General features: G+C 40.3%; 1 protein-coding gene across 1 annotated transcript in view; it reads left to right on the top strand.

Moving 5' to 3' along the window:
- Positions 1-22,927, top strand: part of TRMT2B (tRNA methyltransferase 2 homolog B) — a 53,764-nt gene extending 30,837 nt beyond the window's left edge. The window contains 6 exon segments of the mRNA XM_045994459.1: positions 2,648-2,742; positions 3,257-3,471; positions 3,824-3,925; positions 4,722-4,841; positions 5,286-5,385; positions 22,072-22,927. Of these exon segments, the coding sequence (XP_045850415.1) occupies positions 2,648-2,742; positions 3,257-3,471; positions 3,824-3,925; positions 4,722-4,841; positions 5,286-5,385; positions 22,072-22,195 (756 nt within the window). The 3' untranslated portion in view covers positions 22,196-22,927.
- Positions 22,928-23,350: the final 423 nt, after the last annotated feature.

The raw sequence follows: 23,350 nt of genomic DNA, 5'->3' as shown, positions 1-23,350 counted from the left end.
ACAGACTGAGGTGAGGTTACCAAGTTAATTATCAGGTGAGGACTCCCAAGTATTTTCATAAGAACTTTGCCCGTGGAAGTTGGTAGGTATTCTACTGACTCTAAAAGCCAATTAGAGGAGAATATAGCCAGAGTTTCATAACTCAAATAATACTTTACATTTGTAATTCACTTAGGGTTTTCAAACATTCCCATGTTAAAGTATTCCTATACTTAATGTGATCATCTCAGCCCATTTGTAAAGTAGGCAAGAGAAGGAAAAGTATTGTCACCCTCATTTAGATGAGCAAATGGAGGCATAGAAGTACCCAAGTTTAGGGCACCTGGGTGGCTCAGTCCATTAAGCATCTGCCTTTGGCTCAGGTCATGATTCCAGGGTCCTGGGATCAAGCCCCATGTGGGGCTCCCTGCTCAGCAGTGAGCCTGCTTCTCCCTCTCTCTGCATCTTCCTCTGCTTGTGCTTTCTCTCTCTGTGTCTGTCAAATAAATAAATAAGATCTTTAAAAAAAATGAAATACCCAAGGTTGAAGAGCCAGTAAATAGCCAAGGTGGGGCTTAAACCCATGTCATTGATTTCTGGCCTTTTTTTTGTAATTTAAAAAAAAATTGAGTATACTAGACACCATTCCTGGCCTTTTATTTTTATACATATTTTTATGCACATGCAAATATGCATATTTGTTTAAACAGATACAACTGTTAATACCAAAGTAGATTCTAAGGCAGCAGGTATTACTAGAGATAAAAAAAGAAGACTAGAAGTTTCAATTTAAAAGGAAAATACAACAATTTAAAATTGCATACACCTAATAGCTGAGAGAACTACAGGAAAATATACAATGTTAATTTAATGGGAGATTCAATAAGTACTGGTGAGATAACGATAAAATATATTAGTAAGTTTAATTTATGTATGTCAAAAAACCATTTATTAATTCATTAATTCATTCATTTATTTTAATTCCAGTGTAGTTAACATACAGTGTTATATTAGGCTCAGGTGTTCAATATAGTGATTCGACAATTCCATACATATCACCAGTGCTCATCACAACAACTGCAGTCCTTAATCCCCATCACCTATTTCACCTATCCTCTTACCCACCTCCCCTGTGGTAACTATCAGATTGTTCTCTGTAGTTAAGAGTGTTTTCTTGGGGGGCACCTGGGCGGCTCAGTGGGTTAAAGCCTCTGCGTTCAGCTCAGGTCATGATCCTGGGGTCCTGGGATCAAGCCCCGCGTCGGGCTCTCTGCTCCACGGGGAGCCTGCTTCCTCCTCTCTCTCTGCCTGCCTCTCTGCCTAGTTGTGATTTCTCTCTGTCAAATAAATAAAACACTAAAAAAAAAGTGTTTTCTTGGTTTGTCTCTCTCTCTTCCCTTTGCTCATTTGTTTTGTTTCTTAAATGCCACATATGAGTGAAATCATACGGTATTTGTCTTTCTCCAACAGATTTATTTCACTTAGCATTTATACTGTCTAGCTCCACCCATGTTGTTGCAAATGGCAAGATTTCATTCTTTTTGATGGCTGAATAGTATTCCATTACACACGCACACACACCCCCCACACCCACCCACCCACCACCTCTTCTTTATCCATTCATCCGTTGATGGACACTTGGGCTGCTTCTATAATTGGGCTTGTAAATAATGCTGCTATAAACATCAGGGTGCATGTATCCCTTTGAATTAGCATTCTTGAATTAAAAAATGGGCAGAAGACATAAACAGATATATCTCCAAAGAAGGCATACCGATGGCTAGCAGACTCATGAAAAAATGCTCGATATCACTCATCAATGCAAGTGAAAACCACAATGAGATACCACCACCTGTCAGAATGGCTAAAACTAAAAATATGAGAAACAACAAGTATCGACAAGGATGTGGAGAAAAGGGTACTGCACTGTTGGTAAGAATACAAACTGGTATGGCCAATGTGGAAAACAGTATGGACAGTGCGGAGGTTCCTCAAAAAGTTAAAAATAGAACTACTGTATGATCCAGTAATCACACTACTGGGTATCTATCCCCAAAATACAATTCATGGCCTTTTAACTCTAGAGCCCCGACATAGTTTATTGTTGTATATCCTGTGTCAAGCTAATGTTTAGGCTCTCTGCAGTGATGTAAAAATTTCAAAATGTTCGGAATCCAAAGAAAGAATTTATTTACCATGATCATTCCCTTCCATTCCCTCTTTCTTTTCTTTGAGGACACATCTTTGAAGTGGTGTTTGGGTGGGTGGTTGAGATATTAGAAGTAGGGAGGTATAAAGGAAATTGAAAAGTTATTGCTTCTTTATAATGAAGCAAAAGCTTAGTTTAGCTCCTTGTTTACAATAGGGATGACTCTCACACTTTTTTTAGAAAACTATTAAGGAGGCTCAAACTAGAGAAAGCACCATGTCTACTGTATAGGATCTGTCAAAAGCTGATAAGCAAAGCAGTGCCTCTGCCGAGATGGGAAAATAGCATATTTTTTTGGTCATACAGAACCTTGCTTTATGTTAAGTGTTATTTATAATAGGACTTGAGAAATGTGCCTTCTTGTCTGACTACTGCAGAGCTGATTACTATAGAGCTTGGAGAGAAAATTTGTCTGAGATGAGTCTTTGCTTGAGTCCTCTGATTTTGTGATCTGAGCAGGAGGAGCTCGGTGTTCAGAAGGAGGCTGTAAAGAAGTTTTTCACCACTGGACCAGGAGCTGTCTGTGACTTGACATCACTTTACTTCCAGGAAAGGTAAACCTGGGGTAGCCAGACAGCAAGCAGGATGGCTTGCCATATTCTGAGTTGTGGCTTACTGAGGGGAGGGCTTCTGACGGTGGAGGAACTGGACTAACTGATCCCAGCTCTTGTACACCAACCAGGTCCCGGAAGCCAGGCTGGATTTAGATGAGAGGGCATTTGCATATACTTCCATCCTCTAAGAGGGAATTCCCCAGACCTCTTAGGGCCATGCCATGGAGGCTGTGTCTTTGGGCTGAGATGCTGTCCACCCCCCATACCACTAGAGAGGGAACGGCCTGCTATTCCAAAATGCTTTTTTAAAAATTCTTTTCCAGGGGAGCCTGGGTGGCTTGGTTGGTTAAGCGGCTGTCTTCGGCTCAGGTCGTAGTCCCCGGGTACTGTGATTGAGCCCCGCATCGGGCTCCCTGCTCAGCGGGACGTCTGCTTCTCCCTCTCCCTTTGCCCTCTGCTTGTGCTCTCTCTCTCAAATGAATAAGTAAAATCTTTAAAAAGGATTCTTTTCCAGCACTGTGACACATTGCAGCCATCAGCAGTCCCCCTATCAGCTCCTGTTTGGGGAACCCCACCTCTTTGAAGATCTCCTGAGCTTGAAGATCCGCATCTCTCCAGATGCCTTTTTCCAGATTAACACTGCTGGTGCGGAGGTGCTGTATCGGACAGTGGGGGAGCTGAGCAGAGTGAACTCTAACACCATCCTCCTTGATACCTGCTGTGGAACCGGCAAGTGACGGCCCAGGGCAGAATCTACATGCTGCTTAGCTTCCATCCACCCAGCAGCCAGAGCCCAGGTGGGGAGGCGATGGTGGTGGTGCAGACACACCATCATTTGTTTAAAATCCTCAAATAGGGACACCTGGGGAGCTCAATCAGCGAAGCATCTGCCTTTGGCTCAGGTCGTGATCTCATGGTCCTGGGATCAAGTCCTGCGTTGGGCTCCTTGCTTGGTGGGAAGCCTGCTTCTCTCTCTCCCTCTGTCTGCTGCTCCCCCTGCTTATCTCTCTCTATCTCTGTCTCACAAATAAATAAACAAAATAAAATCCTAAAGTACCCTCTTATCCTCTTTCTTCCTCAGGTGTGATTGGTCTGTCTCTGGCTCAGTATGCCTCCCAGGTCCTTGGGATTGAGTTGGTGGAGCAGGCAGTAGAGGATGCCAGGTGGACTGCAGCCTTCAATGGTACATTGCTCACATTCTGGAGACAAAATGAAGAGCTGAATTTTCTGTGCTGTGTAAAGGATTGTGTGGGCAAGGGTAATGACTGTATCCATGACCTGTGCAGAGGGAGGGAGGGTGTCCTGGACTGATTGGAGTTGGGTCCTGATGGTTTTCTAAAAGGTCCCAATAGCTAATCTCCACCCCCTTTTTTTTCTTCTATCCAGAAGAAGAGCCCAAGGCAATGAACAGGCCTACATAGATAGGAGGAGAACTTGGCAAAACTTTGGGTAACATAGAAGAGCCTTCATGACATTAGACTCATGAGGCATTATAACGTAATCCAGTAGATTTCAAACAACCATTAGCAATAGAACCTTTTCTTTGAACAAAATCATATGCCAAACTCTGATGTAAAAAACAGGTTTCCTTGTTCCCTCTACTCTACCTCCAGACAACCCTTGAGGCTCTGAAAATCTCTAATGTAGCAGAAAGAGCACTTGAGTAAAAGTCAAGGTTTTCTTCTTGGTATAGGTACTTATGTGCTACCTGTCACTAAGCTTTAAAATAACATGTTCTAGTATCTCAAGCTGAAAGGCCTACTGAGATATTGGAAAAGAAAGTGTGTTAGCAACAATGAGGCAGGTCCAAAGCATTTTTTTCCCTTGTTATTCAGAGGTGTGCCAGACCCAAAGGGAAGATGGCAGAGGCCTGGTTCCTGTACATTTCTGTAAAGCTGAAACACCCCCCCCCACCCCACCCCTTCCCTCACTGTTGGGCTTGAGTTTTGAATTCTGTCATGTGGACCTCTCTTCTACAGGCATCACCAACTGTGAATTCCACACTGGTTGAGCAGAGAAGATTTTACCACAGCTACTAAAATCAAAGGAAGACGGGCAGGTCATTGTTGCTGTGGTGAACCCAGCCCAGGCAGGACTGCGTAAGAATGGGTAGCTTTCCCGTTAGCACAGCTAGTTGGGTGTTCTCATGGTGTCCACCATCTTTAGTCTCTTACTCCCATACAGTGCTAAAGGGGCTCCAAGTGGGCTGGCTCTGAACCTACTTCTCTATTCCTAACCAATCCTAGGTGCTAGCCAGGTGGTAGTTTCTGATAAACCAGACCGTGATAGTTTAATTACATTAATAGTGGGGTACCTGGGTGATTCCATTTGTTAAGCATCTACCTTTGGCTTGGGTCATGATCCTAGGGTCCTGGGATGGAGCCCCATGTGGGGCTCCCTGTTCAGCGGGGAGCCTGCTTCTCCTTCTGCACCTCCCCGCCCCTACTTGTGCTCACTCTGTCACTTTCTCTGTCTCAAATAGATAAAATCTTCAAAACAAAACAAAAATAGTTATAGTAATAGCAATGTATTTCTTCCTTCAGACTATCAGGTGGTTCGAGCCATTCGAAACTGCAGGGCTATCCACACACTGATTTTTGTTTGCTGCAAGCCCCATGGTGAAGCCACAAGGAACATCATTGAGTGAGTCTTGACTTCTTTTTTAACCATATTTAAACAATTTTTTAGAGATTTTATTTATGGAGAGAGAACACAAGAAGGGGGACAGATGGAGAGAGAGGAGAGGGAGAAGCAGACTCCTCACTGAGCATGGAGCCTGACACAGGACTTGATCCCAGGACCCTGGGATCATGACCTAAGCCGAAGGCAGCTGCTTAACCTACTGAGCCACCAAGCGCCCTAACTGACTTCTTTTTTTTCTTTTTAAAAGACATTATTTATTTATTTGACACAGAGAGAGAAAGAGAGAGAGACAGCAAGAGAGGGAATACAAGTAGGGGGAGTGGGAGAGGGAGAAGCAGGCTTCCAGCTGAGTAGGGAACCCCAATGCGGGGCTTGATCCCAGGACCCTGGGATCATGACCTGAGCCTAAGACAGATGCTTAATGACTGAACCATTTAGGCACCCCGATTGACTTCTTTTTTATTTTATTTTATTTATTTATTTGACAGAGAGACAGATCACAAGTAGGCAGAGAGGCAGGCAAAGAGAGAGAGGGAAGCAGGCTCCCCGCTGAGCAGAGAGCCCAACGCGGGACTTGATCCCAGGACCCCGGGACCACAACCCGAGCCAAAGGCAGAGACCCCAACCCACTGAGCCACCCAGGCACCCCTGACTTCTTTTTAAAATTATTTTTTCCTGAATATCAAAATAATCTGTACTTACTGTACAGATTAAGAAAACAGAGCAATATAAAGAGACACAAGGAAGTCATTATACTACATCAACAGTTAGTGTAGGGCCAGGTCCCGAGTAAGGCAAGTAAAGCCACTTACTTTGAGTGGAAAATTTAGTGAGAGGGTGCATAAAATCTCAGTAATTAAGATATATTTATAATGCATCACTTTCAAAAGTCAAAATTAGTCCCAAGAAATTCATGATGAAAAAACACATTAAGATCTTTAAAAAAAAAAAAAGATCCACTCCTGTACTTGCTAAACCCTGTCTCACTCACCGTACTCTAATCCTGGTCCTGGTTCCAATAAAACTTTATTTTAAAAAGCAGGGAGTCAGTCTGCAGGTTATTCCCAATTTTATTTTCCAAAATGTTGCATTAAAACACATTATTTGTTTTGATTATTGAATTTTTTGGCACCCTCTTAAATTTTGCACCCAAGGTGAATGCCTCTTGCTTTACTCCAGTTCTGACCCTGGTCAATTCTTTTGAATTTTGTAAAGTTTTTTCCCTTCTCTCTGTCTCTCTCTTCCTCCCTCCCTCCCTTTCCCTTTTACATAAGCAATATAATTTGCAATATTTGAGCAACATAGGTGGATATGAAATAGGGGTGATATACCTGGATGAAATAAGTGAGAATTAAAAGTAAATGAAATGCACTGTTGAGGTAGTTAAGTTTGCCGAGCTGTTAAGTCAGTGATCTAGAAAAAAATAATAAACCTAAAGGAAACTGAAGGGAAAAATTAATGTTAGATAAAATCCAGAAATGAATGAATGAATTACCCAACAAAAAACCCGGTAGACTTGACAAATAAGCAAGAAGATGTTATTAAAAGATAAAAAATAAATTAGAAGATTAGAAGAAGAAAATTAAAAAATATATAAATCTAATCAAGAATATAAAGGAATAAAACATAAAAATAGAAAGTCTTAAATGAGAAAAAGCAGAACTACAGCTATGAGGAAATTTTTTTAAATTTTTTTAAAGATTTTATTTATTTATTTGACAGACAGAGGTCACAAGTAGGCAGAGAAGCAGGCAGAGAGAGAGGAGGAAGCAGGCTCCCTGCTGAGCAGAGAGCCCGATGTGGGGCTCGATCCCAGGACCCTGAGATCACGACCTGAGCCATAGGCAGAGGCTTTAACCCACTGAGCCACCCAGGCGCCCTTATGGGGAAATTTTTAAAAATAACAAGAAAGTACTTTGTACATCTTGCTTACAATACGTTTGAAAACCTAGGTGGGCAATTTTCTGGGAAAATGAAAATGGATAATATTAATTGCAAAGGATGTAAGTAAACCTACACAGATTGGTAACCATGGAAAAGAATTGAGAAAGTTGTCAAAGAGCTTTTACCCAAAATAAAAACATGAGGCCCATGTATTTTCACAGTCTAATTTCCTTGTCTATTCTTATGTGTTTATCTCTTCCAGTTGTCCTTTATTTTAATTTTTGCTATACTACTTAAAAATGTTTTTCAGTATATGATAAAGGTGGCACCTCACACCAATGGAAAAAAGATGGACTGTTAAATAAATGGTGATGGACAGCTGGGTAGTGAGGGTGAAAAAAAGTTGGACCTGTATTTCACACTGTATATACCAGGAAAAAGGAGTCAGAAATTGAAATGTAAAAAGGAGAACCATAAATGTATCCTAGGAAATCATAGAATTTCTTTATAATCCTGGCGTGCAGTAGCCCTTTCTAACTATGAAGATTCAAAAGCCATATACTGAAAGGTAGTTAAGTTTGCCGACATAAAAAACATAACTTCTCCCTTTGTTACACCATACACAGAAATGAATTCAAAATGGATCATAGAACTAAATATAAGAGTTGAAACAGGAATCATCTTTGTGACCTTGGGTTAGGCAAAGCTCTCTTAGATATGACATCAAAAACCCAAGCAACAACAATAACGGCAAAAAATACACATATCAGATGTGTGTATAATTGGACATCATCAAAGTTAAAAAAAAAAGCTTTTGTGCTACAAAATGATACTATAAAGAAAGTGATAAGATAACTCATAGAATGAGAGGAAATAATTGCAAATCATTTATCTAATAGGGACAGGTATCCAAAAGCCAGACACAAAGGGCCACATCTTACATGATTCCATTTATAGGAAATGTCCAGACTAGGCAGATCTCAAGAGAGAGAAAGTAGATTTGTGGTTGCCTAGGGCTGAGAGTTGGAGGGTTGCAGAGAAATGGGGAGGGAGGGCTAAAGAGTGCATGATGCCTTCTTGGGTTAATGAAAATATTCCAAAATTGATTGTTCTGGTAGATGGACAACTCTGTGAGTGTACTAGAAACCACTGAACAGTATAAATGAGTGAGCTGCATGGTATGTGAATCTCAATAAAACTGTTAAAAAAATCAAGAACTTGCATGATAAAAAGCACCAAAATCAAAGATGGGAGACAGTATACAAACTGGAAAAATAGTTGTAGTTTATATCATAAAGAATTTTTTTCCTTAATTTATAACAAACTCCCAGAGATTGATTTTTAAAAATGACATGTCTGGTAAAGGGTTAGTATCCAAAATGTATAAAGAACTTACGTGGGATGCATGGGTGGCTCGGTCAGTTGGGCGGCTGCCTTTGGCTCAGGTTATGCTCCCAGGGTCCTGGGATCAAGTCCCACATTGGGCTTCTGGCTCAGTGGGGAGCCTGCTTCTCCCTCTGCCTGCTGCTCCTCCTGCTTGTGCTTTCTCTTTCTGTCTCTCTGACAAATGGATAAATAAAATCTTTTTTTAAAAAGAGCTTACCGAACTCCCCAAAAAACAAATAACCCAGTTAAGAAATGTGCAGAAGACATGAATAGACATTTTTCCAAAGAAGACATGCAGATGGCCAATAGACACATGAAAACATGCTCAACATCACTCATCATCAGGGAAATGCAAATCAGAACTTCACTGAGATAATACCTCATTCCTGTCAGAATAGCTAAAATTAACAACACAGGAAACAGCAGGTGTTGGCAAGGATGAGGGGAAATGGAACCTTCTTACACTGTTGGTGGGAATGCAAATTGATGCAGCCACTCTGAAAAATAGTATGGAGGTTCCTCAAAATGTTAAAAATAGAGTTATCCTGTGATCCAGCAATTGCTCTACTAGGTTTTTACCCAAAGGGTACAAAAGTAGTGATTTGAAGGGACACATGCACCCTGATGTTTATAGCAGCATTATCAACAATAGCCAGATTTTGGAAAGAACCTAAATGTCCATTGACCAATGAATGGGTAAAGAAGATGTGGTGTGTATATGTGTGTGTGTGTGTGTGTGTGTGTGTGTGTGTACGTGTGTGTACACACACGTGTACACACACACATGGGAATATTACTCAGCCATCCAGAAAAATGAAATCTTGCCATTTTCAATGACATGGATGGAGCTAGAGTGTATTATGCTAACCAAAATTAGTCAGTTAGAAAAAGACAAATACCATATGATTTCACTCATATGTGGAATTTAAGAAATAAAACAAATGAACACGGGGGAAAAAAGAGAGGCAAGCCATGAAAGAGACTCTTAATTGTGGAGAAAACAAACTGAGGGTTGCTGGAGGGGAGGTGGGCAGGGAGATGGGTTAAATAGGTGATGGGGATTAAGGAGGGCACTTGTGATGAACACTGAGTGTTTAATGTAAACGATGTATTACTAAATTCTCTTGAAACAAATATTATACTATACGTTAAACTGGAATTTAAATAAAAGCTTGAAATAAAAAGAAAACACAAGAAAAATGAACAGAAGAAAGAATATAAATTTATGAACTATGAAAGGATGCTCAGTCTCTTTCATTATAATGGAGATGCAAATTAAATGTACCCCGAGATACCACTTTTCACATTTCAGATTGGCAGAAAGAAGTTCAAAAGTTTGATAATACACTATTGGCAATACTAAGAGGAAACATGAATTCTAAAAAATTACTAGTCAAAATGTAAATTGGTAGCATCCTTATGGAGGAAAATTTAGCAATATAGATTATAAATGTGTATATATACCCCTTAAGCCAGAAATTCCATTCCTGAGGCTTTTTCTTTTTTAATTAACATATATCATTTGCTTCAGGGGTACAGTTCTGTGAATCATCAGGCTTACACATTTCACAGCACTCACCATAGCACATACCCTCCCAGTGACCATAACCCAGCCACCCGATCCCTACCCCACCACCCTGCAGCAGCCCTCAGTTTGTTTCGTGAGATTAAGAGTCTCTTACGGTTTGTCTCCTTGAGGCTTGTTCTTTCAAATGTACTGACATACACCTAAAATGACATAGATACAAAGTTATTTATTGCAATATTAAAACATCAAGCAATGAAATATCCTAAAAGTCCATCAGTGGGGAACTGGTTAAAATCAATGCTCTATCCATATAGTATAATACTGTGCTGCTATAAAAAGGAATGCAGATGTTCTGTGTTCAGATCTAGAAAGATCTCTAAGGTGTGTTATTTTAAAACAGATTGACTGAGACATAATTCACATATAAAATTCATCTATTTAAAGTGCACAATTCTGTGGGTTTTAGTATGTTTTTGGACTTGTGTGGCCATCACCACTATTTCCAGAACATTTTCATCACTTCAGAAAGAAACCCTGCACCTCTCACCTGTTACTCCCCATTTTTCCCCAAGCCCCAGGCTTTAGGCAACCACTAATCTACTTTATGTCTTTATGTATTATTCTGCACACTTCACACAAATGAAGTCATACAAAATGTGGCTCTTTGCACCTGGCTTCTTTCACGTACAATGTTACAATGTTTGCGAGGTCCATCCATGTGGTAGGATATATCAATTGTTTCATTATTTCATGGCTGAATAATATTTCATTTTGTGGATATATCACATTTTCTTTTTTTAAGACTTTTTAAAAATTTATTCAAGAGAGAAAGCGAGAGGCAGAGCACTAGCAGAGGGGGTGTGGGCATAGGGAGAGGGAAAAGCAGACTCCCCACTGAGCAGGGAGCCCCACTCCAGGCTTGATCCCATGACCCTGAGGTCATGACCCAAGCTGAAGGCAGATGTTTAACCAATCCAGGGAGCCACCCAGGCGCCCCATTGTATCACATTTTATGCATTCATGTGTTAACTGATGGACATTTGGGTTGTTTCTGCCTTTTACCTCTTGGGAATAATGCTGCTACAAACATTCATATGCAATTTTTTCTGTGGATGTTTGCTTTCATTTCTCTTGGGTGCATACCTAGGAGTGGAATTGCTAGGTCATGTGGTAACTCTATGTTATTAACCTTTTGAGGAACTGCCAGACTCTTTTCCAAAGAGCTGTCTGACTTTACATTTCCACCAGGAGTCTATTAGGCTTCCAATTTGTCCACATCCTCACCAACTCTTGTCAGTGTCTGTCTATTATATTCATTCTAATGGGTAAAAAGTGGTATGTCCTTGTGGTTTTGGTTTCCATTTCTCCAGTGGCTAATGATGTTGAGCATTTTTTCATGTGCTTGTCATCCATTTGTAAATCTCCTTTGGAGAAATGTCTATTCAGATTCTTTGCTCATTTTTTAACTGGATTGTCTCTTTATTATTGAGTTTTAAGATTTCTTAATATATTCTAGGTACTACTCCCTTATTGGATACATGATTTGCCAAAGTTGTCTCCCATTCTGTGGGTTCTCTGTTCACTTTCTCGATGATGTCCTTTGAAACATAAGAGTATTAAATAATTTCCTTTTTTTTCCCATTTTATTTATTTTTTCAGCGTAACAGTATTCATTCTTTTTGCACAACACCCAGTGCTCCATGCAAAACGTGCCCTCCCCATTACCCACCACCAGTTCCCCCAACCTCCCACCCCTAACCCTTCAAAACCCTCAGGTTGCCCCAACCTCCCACCCCTGACCCTTCAAAACCCTCAGGTTGTTTTTCAGAGTCCATAGTCTCTTATGGTTCGCCTCGCCTCCCCAATGTCCATAGCCCGCTCCCCCTCTCCCAATCCCACCTCCCCCCAGCAACCCCCAGTTTGTTTTGTGAGATTAAGAGTCATTTATGGTTTGTCTCCCTCCCAATCCCATCTTGTTTCATTTATTCTTCTCCTATCCCCCTACCCCCCCATGTTGCTTCTCCATGTCCTCATATCAGGGAGATCATATGATAGTTGTCTTTCTCCGATTGACTTATTTCACTAAGCATGATATGCTCTAGCTCCATCCACGTCGTCGCAAATGGCAAGATTTCATTTCTTTTGATGGCTTCATAGTATTCCATTGTGTATATATACCACTGCTTCTTTATCCATTCATCTGTTGATGGACATCTAGGTTCTTTCCATAGTCTGGCTATTGTAGACATTGCTGCTATAAACATTCGGGTACAGGTGCCCCTTCGGATCACTATGTTTGTATCTTTAGGGTAAATACCCAGTAGTGCAATTGCTGGGTCATAGGGTAGTTCTATTTTCAACATTTTGAGGAACCTCCATGCTGTTTTCCAGAGTGGTTGCACCAGCTTGCATTCCCACCAACAGTGGAGGAGGGTTCCCCTTTCTCCACATCCTCTCCAGCATCTGTCATTTCCTGACTTGTTAATTTTAGCCATTCTGACTGGTGTGAGGTGATATCTCATTGTGGTTTTGATTTGTATTTCCCTGATGCCGAGTGACGTGAAGCACTTTTTCATGTGTCTGTTGGCCATCTGGATGTCTTCTTTGCAGAAATGTCTGTTCATGTCCTCTGCCCATTTCTTGATTGGATTGTTTGTTCTTTGGGTGTTGAGTTTGCTAAGTTCCTTATAGATTTTGGATACTAGCCCTTTATCTGATATGTCGTTTGCAAATATCTTCTCCCATTCTGTCAGTTGTCTTTTGGTTTTGTTAACTGTTTCCTTTGCTGTGCAAAAGCTTTTGATCTTGATGAAATCCCAATAGTTCATTTTTGCCCTTGCTTCCCTTGCCTTTGCCGTTGTTCCTAGGAAGATGTTGCTACGGCTGAGGTCGAAGAGGTTGCTGCCTGCATTCTCCTCAAGGATTTTGATGGATTCCTTTCTCACATTGAGGTCCTTCATCCATTTGGAGTCTATTTTCGTGTGTGGTGTAAGGAAGTGGTCCAATTTCATTTTTCTGCATGTGGTTGTCCAATTTTCCCAGCACCATTTATTGAAGAGGCTGTCTTTTTTCCATTGGACATTCTTTCCTGCTTTGTCGAAGATTAGTTGACCATAGAGTTGAGGGTCGATTTCTGGGCTCTCTATTCTGTTCCACTGATCTATGTGTCTGTTTTTGTGCCAGTACCATGCTGTCTTGATGATGACAGCTTTGTAATAGAGCTTGAAGTCCGGAATTGTGATGCCACCAACTTTGGCTTTGTTCTTCAATATTCCTTTGGCTATTGGAGGTCTTTTCTGGTTCCATATAAATTTTAGGATTATTTGTTCCATTTCTTTGAAAAAAATGGATGGTATTTTGATAGGGATTGCATTAAATGTGTAGATTGCTTTAGGTAGCATAGACATTTTCACAATATTTATTCTTCCAATCCAGGAGCATGGAACATTTTTCCATTTTTTGGTGTCTTCCTCAATTTCTTTCATGAGTACTTTATAATTTTCTGTGTATAGATTCTTAGTCTCTTTGGTTAGGTTTATACCTAGGTATCTTATAGTTTTGGGTACAATTGTAAATGGGATTGACTCCTTAATTTCTCTTTCTTCAGTCGTGTTGTTGGTGTACAGAAATGCAACTGATTTCTGTGCATTGATTTTATATCCTGACACTTTACTGAATTCCTGGACAAGTTCTAGCAGTTTTGGAGTGGAGTCTTTTGGGTTTTCCACATATAGTATCATATCATCTGCGAAGAGTGATAGTTTGACTTCTTCTTTACCAATTTGGATGCCTTTAATTTCTTTTTGTTGTCTGATTGCTGAGGCTAGGACTTCTAGTACTATGTTGAATAGCAGTGGTGATAATGGACATCCCTGCCGTGTTCCTGACCTTAACGGAAAAGCTTTCAGTTTTTCTCCATTGAGAATGATATTTGCGGTGGGTTTTTCATAGATGGCTTTGATAATATTGAGGTATGTGCCCTCTATCCCTACACTTTGAAGAGTTTTGATCAGGAAGGGATGCTGTACTTTGTCAAATGCTTTTTCAGCATCTATTGAGAGTATCATATGGTTCTTGTTCTTTCTTTTATTAATGTGTTCTATCACATTGATTGATTTGCGGATGTTGAACCAACCCTGCAGCCCTGGAATAAATCCCACTTGATCGTGGTGAATAATCCTTTTAATGTACTGTTGAATCCTATTGGCTAGTATTTTGGCGAGAATTTTTGCGTCTGTGTTCATCAAGGATATTGGTCTGTAGTTCTCTTTTTTGGTGGGATCCTTGTCTGGTTTGGGGATCAAGGTGATGCTGGCCTCATAAAATGAGTTTGGAAGTTTTCCTTCCGTTTCTATTTTTTGGAACAGTTTCAGGAGAATAGGAATTAGTTCTTCTTTAAATGTTTGTTAGAATTCCCCTGGGAAGCCGTCTGGCCCAGGGCTTTTGTTTGTTTGGAGATTTTTGATGACTGTTTCAATCTCCTTACTGGTTATGGGCCTGTTCAGGTTTTCTATTTCTTCCTGGTTCAGTTGTGGTAGTTTATATGTCTCTAGGAATGCATCCATTTCTTCCAGATTGTCCAATTTGTTGGCGTAGAGTTGCTCATAGTATGTTCTTATAATTGTCTGTATTTCTTTGGTGTTAGTTGTGATCTCTCCTCTTTCATTCATGATTTTATTGATTTGGGTCCTTTCTCTTTTCTTTTTGATGAGTCTGGCCAGGGGTTTATCAATCTTATTGATTCTTTCAAAGAACCAGCTCCTAGTTTCATTGATTTTTTCTCTTGTTTTTTTGGTTTCTATTTCATTGATTTCTGCTCTGATCTTTATGATTTCTCTTCTCCTGCTGGGTTTAGGGTTTCCTTCTTGTTCTTTCTCCAGCTCCTTTACGCGTAGGGTTAGGTTGTGTACTTGAGACCTTTCTTGTTTCTTGAGAAAGGCTTGTACCGCTATATATTTTCCTCTCAGGACTGCCTTTGCTGTGTCCCACAGATTTTGAACTGTTGTGTTTTCATTATCATTTGTTTCCATGAATTTTTTCAATTCTTCTTTAATTTCCTGGTTGACCCATTCATTCTTTAGAAGGATGCTGTCTAGTCTCCATGTATTTGGGTTCTTTCCAGCTTTCCTCTTGTGATTGAGTTCTAGCTTCAGAGCACTGTGGTCTGAAAATATGCAGGGAACAATCCTAATCTTTTGATACCGGTTGAGACCTGATTTGTGACCCAGGATGTGATCTATTCTGGAGAAGGTTCCATGTGCACTAGAGAAGAATGTGTATTCTGTTGCTTTGGGATGAAATGTTCTGAATATATCTGTGATGTCCATCTGGTCCAGTGTGTCATTTAAGGCCTTTATTTCCTTGTTGATCTTTTGCTTGGATGATCTGTCCATTTCAGTGAGGGGAGTGTTCAAGTCCCCTACTATTATTGTATTATTATTGATGTGTTTGTTTGATTTTGTTATTAATTGGTTGATATAGTTGGCTGCTCCCACTTTAGGGGCATAGATATTTAAAATTGTTAGATCTTCTTGTTGGACAGACCCTTTGAGTAGGATATAGTGTCCTTCCTCATCTCTTATTATAGTCTTTGGCTTAAAATCTAATTGATCTGATATAAGGATTGCCACCCCAGCTTTCTTCTGATGCCCATTAGCATGGTAATGTTTTCCACCCCCTCACTTTAAATCTGGAGGTGTCTTCGCGTCTAAAATGAGTTTCTTGTAGGCAACATACTGATGGGTTTTGTTTTTTTATCCATTCTGATACCCTGTGTCTTTTGATTGGGGCATTTAGCCCATTAACATTCAGGGTAACTATTGAGAGATATGAATTTAGTGCCATTATTAGCCTGTAAGGTGACTGTTACTGTATATTGTCTCTGTACCTTTCTGATCTACTACTTTTAGGCTCTCTCTTTGCTTAGAGGACCCCTTTCAATATTTCCTGTAGAGCTGGTTTGGTGTTTGCAAATTCTTTCAGTTTTTGTTTGTCCTGGAAGCTTTTGATCTCTTCTTCTATTTTCAATGATAGCCTAGCTGGATAGAGTATTCTTGGCTGCATGTTTTTCTCGTTGAGTGCTCTGAATATATCATGCCAGCTCTTTCTGGCCTGCCAGGTCTCTGTGGATAAGTCTGCCGCCAATCTAATATTTTTACCATTGTATGTTACAGACTTCTTTTCTCGGGCTGCTTTCAGGATTTTCTCTTTGTCACTAAGACTTGTAAATTTTACTATTAGGTGACGGGGTGTGGACCTATTCTTGTTGACTTTGAGGGGGGTTCTCTGCATCTCCTGGATTTTGATGCTTGTTCCCTTTGCCATATTAGGGAAATTCTCTCCAATGATTCTCTCCAATAGACCTGCTCCCCTCTCTGTTTCTTCTTCTTCTGGAATCCCAATTATTCTAATGTTGTTTCGTCTTATGGTGTCACTTATCTCGCGAATTCTCCCCTCATGGTCCAGTAGCTGTTTGTCCCTCTTTTGCTCGGCTTCCTTATTCTCTGTCATTTGGTCTTCTATATCACTAATTCTTTCTTCTGCCTCATTTATCCTAGCAGTGAGAGCCTCCATTTTTGATTGCACCTCATTAATAGCTTTTTTGATTTCAACTTGGTTAGATTTTAGTTCTTTAATTTCTCCAGAAAGGGCTTTAATATCTCCAGAGAGGGTTTCTCTAATATCTTCCATGCCTTTTTCGAGCCCGGCTAGAATGTTCAGAATCGTCATTCTGAACTCTTGATCTGACATATTACCCATGTCTGTGTTGATTAGGTCCCTAGCCTTCGGTACTGTCTCTTGTTCTTTTGTTTGTGGTGATTTTTTCCGCCTTGTCATTTTGTCCAGATAAGAGGATATGAAGGAGCAAATAAACTACTAAAAGGGTGGCAAAGACCCCGGAAAAATGCGCTGTAACCAAGTCAGAAGAGACCCCAAATTGTGGGGGGGAGAAAGGGGATAAAAACAGGTTCTGAAAAAAAAAGAAAAAAAAAAAGAAAAAAATTTAAAAAATAAAACAAAAAAAATATAAAAAAGAAAGAAAAAAAATATATATTTAGATGAACTAGTCAAAAAACGTTAAAAAAGAAAAGGGTAAAAGTTTTAAAAAATTTAGCAGAAGAAGAAAAAAGAAAAAAGAAAAAAAAATTGAAAAAAGAAAAAAAATTGAAAAAAGAAAAGAAAATTGAAGTAGCCGCAAGACTAAAGAATCATGGGGAGAAAGCCATAAGTTCCGTGCTTTGCTTTCTCCTCCTCTGGAATTGCTCTGCTGTCTTAGGAATTGAATTTGCTTTCTCCTTGATAGATGAACTTCGTCCTGGCTGGATATTTTGTTGATCTTCTGGGGGAGGGGCCTGTTGTAGTGACTCTCAAGTGTCTTTGCCCGAGGCGGGGTTGCACTGCCCTTACCGGCGGCCGGACTAAGTAATCGGCTCGGGTTCGCTTTTGGGAGCTTCTGTTCCCTGAACGCTTTCCGTAGAGTTCCGGAGGACGGGAATGAAAATGGCGGCCTTCCAGTCTCCGGCCCGGAGGAGCCGAGAGCCTGGGGCCCCACTCCTCAGTGCGCCCCCAGAGGACAGCACCCAATCACTCCCGTATCCCCAGCCTCTAGCCACGCTCCGAGCTCACCCAGCCCGCGACCAGTTCAAGGTAACCCCGAGCTGAGAGTTCAGTCCTCGGCTCTGTCTCTGCAGCCGGCTTCTCCGTTCTAATACCTGCGAGCTCTCCGACACTCCGACACCCCCGATCCTTCTGTGACCCTGCGGGGCCTGGGGCCACGCTGGCCCCGCGTGGGCTTCACCCCGGTTTAGCCCCTGGAGCAATGTCCCTCAGTGGAACAGACTTTTAAAAGTCCTGATTTTGTGCTCCGTTCCTCCGCCGCTTGCCGGGAGCCGGCCCCTCCCCCTGCGGTCTATCTTCCCGTCGTTTTAGATTTACTTCTCCGCCAGTCCTACCTTTCAGAAAGTGGTTGATTTTCTGTTTCTAGAGTTGCTGTTCTTCTTCTCTTCGCTCTCCCGTTGGATTTGTAGGTGTTTGCAATGTTTAGATAAGCTATCGAGCTGATCTCCTGCTACCTGATGTAGTCTCAGGCTGCTACTTCTCCGCCATCTTGACTCCTCCCCCTAAATAATTTCCTTTTTTAAAAATTATTTTATTTATTTATTTGAGAGAGATTGCACAGAGGGAGAGTGAGAGGAAGAAGCAGACTTACTGAGCAGAGTGCCCAATGCGGGGCTTGATCCCAGGACCATGACCTGAGCTGAAGGCAGATCCTTAACCAACTGATCCACCCAGGCACCCCAAGAGTACTAATTCTCAGTATGTCCAGACTGGGTTTTTTTGTAGCTTGTGATTTTGGTTCTAAGGTCTGTTACTAAGTGGAAATAGTAAGGTGTGCAGAATTGTTTATATAATTGTAAACTGTCTTTGTAAAAAAGGACTAAAGACTAGGAGAATATGGATTTATATTTGCATAGGCATAAAGAAACTGGTAATTTATATAAGAAACTGATAATAGTAACTATCCATGGTGGGAGAGAACTGTGGAGATGGGTGTCTTAGTTGGGAAGGAGACTTCACTGAATACCTTTTTATATTATTTCACTTTTGAATGTAATGAAAGTATTTATTATGCAAGACAATAAATTTAAAAATGTAATGATTTAGAGTAAAGCTAGCATTCTGCTAACACAGTGAGTAAGACAATAAACATGGCCTCAAAAAGGTAAGAAAAATTTATCTTGAAAAGACAGTATGTGGGGCGCCTGGGTGGCTTAGTCATTGGGCGTCTGCCTTCAGCTCAGGTCATGGTCCCAGGATCCTGGGATCGAGCTCCACATCAGGTTCCCTGCTCAGTGGGAAGCCTGCTTCTCCTCTCACCCTCCCCCTGCTTGTGTTCCCTCTCTTGCGCCGCGCTCACGTGCTCTCTCTCTCTCTCTCTGTGTCAAATAAAATAAATAAAATATTTGTTTAAAAAAAGACAGTACGTGCATATGGTAGAAAAATTCAAATACAAGAATATGCAGTGAGTAATGACTCTTTTTCTTACTCCTGACCCCTACTCCTTCAGATGTCACTACTCTTAGGTTTCTTGTGTAGCCTGTCAGAGAGATTGTGTGACTATACAAGTTTGTGTGTGTGTATGTGTGTACACATACATGTATGTATACATACCATCCTTCTCTTTTTTTAACAAATAGAAACAGACTAAAACACTATTCTGCACATGCTTTTCTTTTTTTACTATTATTTTATTTTATTTATTTTGACTTATTATCGATCCCAGGACCTTGGGATCATGACCTGAGCAGAAGGCAGATGCTTAACTGACTGAGCCACTCAGGTGCCCCTGTACCATGCTTTTCACTTTTTTTCACTAACATTAGATTTTTGAGATTGTTCTACAATGATGCCGAATCTACATCAATACTTATAGGTCTACTTAATTTTTTAAATAGGCTATGTAATTTTAACCTACCTAAAATAGTCCTTTGCTTATGAATTTTGAGATTGTTTCTGTTCTGTTGTTACCACAATGTTACAGTGAATATCCTTGTGTACATAATGTGCAGTATGTAGGTATAAGTGATGAGTAACTGTATGTGATAGTATATATAGTTGATAAATTCCTGTTGTGGATTTGCTAAGTTAAAAGATATTTACTTTAAACATTTTCAGCTATTTTCTAAGAAAGCTCTAGAATCAACTTAACAAAAATATCCTTTTGGGATTGTGATTGGAAGTACATTGAATTTATTAATTTAGGGAGAATTGAAATCTTTACAGTATTTTTTCTGTCCAAGTATGTGGTATGTCTCTTCAATTACTCTAGTCTTTGTTTTTAAAGATTTTTATTTATTTGACAGACAGAGATCACAAGTAAGCAGAGAAGCAGGCAGAGAGAGGGGAGGAAGCAGGCTCCCTGCTGAGCAGAGAGCCCGATGCAGGGCTCAATCCCAGGACCCTGGGATCATGACCGGAGCTGAAGGCAGAGGCTTTAACCCACTGAGCCACCCAGGCACCCTGAATTACTCTAGTCTTACATAATTCTCTAAAGCTATATCTGTATCTATATCTGTATCTATATATCTCTATTTAGATAAATAAAGCTTTTTCCAATATAGGTCTTTTCTTCTTAAGGTTAATATAAGATATTGTAAAGTTTTTATTGCTATTATGAATGGGATCTTTTTCATTACTTTTTCTAAGTGGTTATTGCCAACCTTGTGTCCAGCTTCCTCATTCTTTTATTCATTTTATTTGTTTTCTAGTTGATTGTCTTGCTTGGTAGCTGGCCATGTGACCACCATCTCAAAACGAGTTCTGTCTCTCTCCTTCCAATACATTTTTTCTTTTTTATTACATTGGATAAGAAAATGTTCCATTTTAGGGGCACCTGCATGGCTCAGATGGTTAAGAGTAGGCCTTTGGCTCAGATCATCATCTCAGGGTCCTGGGATCAAGCTCCACACTGGGCTCTCTCTCATATAAATAAGGAAAACTTTCAAAAAAAATTTTTTAAGAACACATTCTATTATAGAAGGAATAGTGAATATCTTGCCTTGTTCTGATTTCAGTGGGACAGTGCTATTTAAACTGTTGAGAGTCAGCCAGGGAAACAAGAACTTTTCTGTTTTGTTGGTTTGAGAATAAATTGGTACAACCTTTTTTAGAACAGTTTAGTGGTATATATGTTAGGGCCTTACAAACATATAGGCCCTTCAACTCAGCAGTTCTACTAAACAACTAAAAATGTATGCAAAGATGTAACTATTAAGGATACTCATGGAGGGACTTTTTTTTTAAATTTTATTTATTTATTTGACAGACAGAGGTCACAAGTAGGCAGAGAGAGAGGAGGAAGCAGGCTCCCTGCTGAGCAGAGAGCCCGATGCGGGGCTCGATCCCAGGACGCTGGGATCGTGACCTGAGCCGAAGGCAGAGGCTTAACCCACTGAGCCACCCAGATGCCCCATGGAGGGACTTTTTAAAATAGCAAAGTGTTAGAAACAGCTTAAATTTCCAGTAGCAAGGGATTAGGCAGCTAAACTATGATTAACACATTTAATGGAATACCATATAGCCAATAAATGTGAGGTAACCTGACATATAGTGGAGAGATGGATATGATCCATGATGACTTGAAGAAACTAGTTGTAAAGCGGTATGTACAATATGTACAGTGTGACTCCATTTTAAGAAACCAATTTAAATATACATATTTAGAAAGATACATCCTGAGAAGTCAGCAGTGGTTCTTGGTGAGTTTATAGGTGAATTTTTGTGCTTATTTTTGCTTGACTACCTTTGAGATAAGTGAAAAGAGTAATCTACTTTGAAACATATCAATAGTATAATTAAATCCAGTAATATTTGTTTATTAATTACCTTTCACTTACAAATTATACAGAAGCATATATGACTTAGGCAGCTTGCTCCATTCACTACTGAACTCTATCACAAACTGGGAACACAGAGATGAATAATAAGCAGTTATTGCCTTGTTTCCACCCTTGAAAAGGTTATATTCCACTGAAGAAGATGGTTTAAAAAAACAACCCAGGTTAGTTACACTAAATATGATAAATGCTGTTATTGAGAGAAACATAGGGTGCTGTCAGAATACAGGGAAGGACTTAAGGTTTTTTTTAAAGATTTTATTCATTTATTTGATGGGGGGTGGCGGGGAGAGAGCACACAAGCAGGGAGAGAAGCAGGCAGCCTAATATGGGGCTCGATCCCAGGACCCTGGGATTATGACCTGAGCTGAAGATAGACACCTAACCGAATGAGCTACCCAGGTGCCCCGGAAGGGCTTAATTTTTAAGAAGTTGTGTTCCTATAGGTTCTCCTTGGTATCGAGGAACTGATGTTATGCTCTGTTTCTCTAGGCTGTGCTGTCCTCCAGACTCTTCTAAGAAGCTCCTTGGTGAGCCTTTTGTCCTGAGAAAAGCTGTGCCTGTGGATCTGTTCCCCCACACCCTACACTGTGAGCTGGTGCTCCTCTTCACTTGATAAGCAGCCTCCTGCGGGACTGCACGCTGTTAAGGCTGAAGTTTCAGTTCCTTCCAGGTTTGGCATCTTGCTACATTATAGATCCTCAGAGCATTATTGGAGAAACCAGCCTTTGGATTGATCTCAGGACCCTGAGACCATGACCCGAGCCGAAGGCAGAGGCCTAACCACTGAGCCACCCAGGTGCCCCAAAATCTAGCTTAAAAAAAAAAAGGCAGAGTAAGCTATAATGTGATTGCGGGGTGACTGCATGATCTCAGAGCTTCATTCCTTTGGGTTTTCTAGGCTTTGAAGTTCTAGAATACCCTTTAAAAATGGTAGGAACAATAGCACCAATCAGCTCTCACCTATGGAAGGAGAATTGGTTATAGTAGAGACACTGGGAAAGAAGATCTTCAGAGAAGAGACTGAATACCTATAATTGTGCTATGTAGTGTGGATGCAGAAAGCTCCAGAATCCCCTAATGATCCAGTATATACTATAATAAACTGGATATGGAAACTGACATTCTTTGGTCCCTGATTTCTTCAGCTCTGGAGTTGTCCTTGGTTACTTCCCCAGCGATTTAGATTATGTTTTAAATCTTTTAACAGCTTAAGGACATGTACAAAAATCTGATTTACAAAATGATATTGGGTCAACTAGTATTTTTCTCAATCCTAAATACTTCTGGAGAAGCCTCCTTCCCCCCAAAAATGTGGCTATTAAGGCTACTATATACCTATCCATTTTAAAAAATGCTAGAAGGAAATAAAGTGATTAAAAAAAGTGTTGACTTATGGCAGTCAGATAAGTTTTATTTTCATTTCCTGGTTTTTGATTTTATGTAATGGGAAAACGACTTTTATCTTCTTCTCTTTTGTTCGCCATATCTGTAAATGGCAAAACTATCTATTAGTTACCTAAGCCAGAAACCAGAGTTAGCTCTCTCAGTCTCATACCCAACTGACTACAAAGGGGGTTCCACCTGGATATCTTCTAGATATTCCAAACTCAACATCTAACGTTGCATGCTTCACATCTGTCCCCCAAACTTGTTCTTGCTCCTATATTCCCAGTCTTGATGAATATATCAATCTACTCAGTCACTCAAGTCAAAAACTTGGGAATTATATCTGAGTCCTTCTTCTCTATCTCTTTCCCCCATCCAACAT

Source organism: Meles meles, chromosome X, assembly GCF_922984935.1.
Source record: "Meles meles chromosome X, mMelMel3.1 paternal haplotype, whole genome shotgun sequence".
Taxonomy (NCBI): Eukaryota; Metazoa; Chordata; class Mammalia; order Carnivora; family Mustelidae; genus Meles; species Meles meles.
Note: the sequence above shows the minus strand (reverse complement) of the source record. Positions and strands in the feature narration are given on the sequence as shown.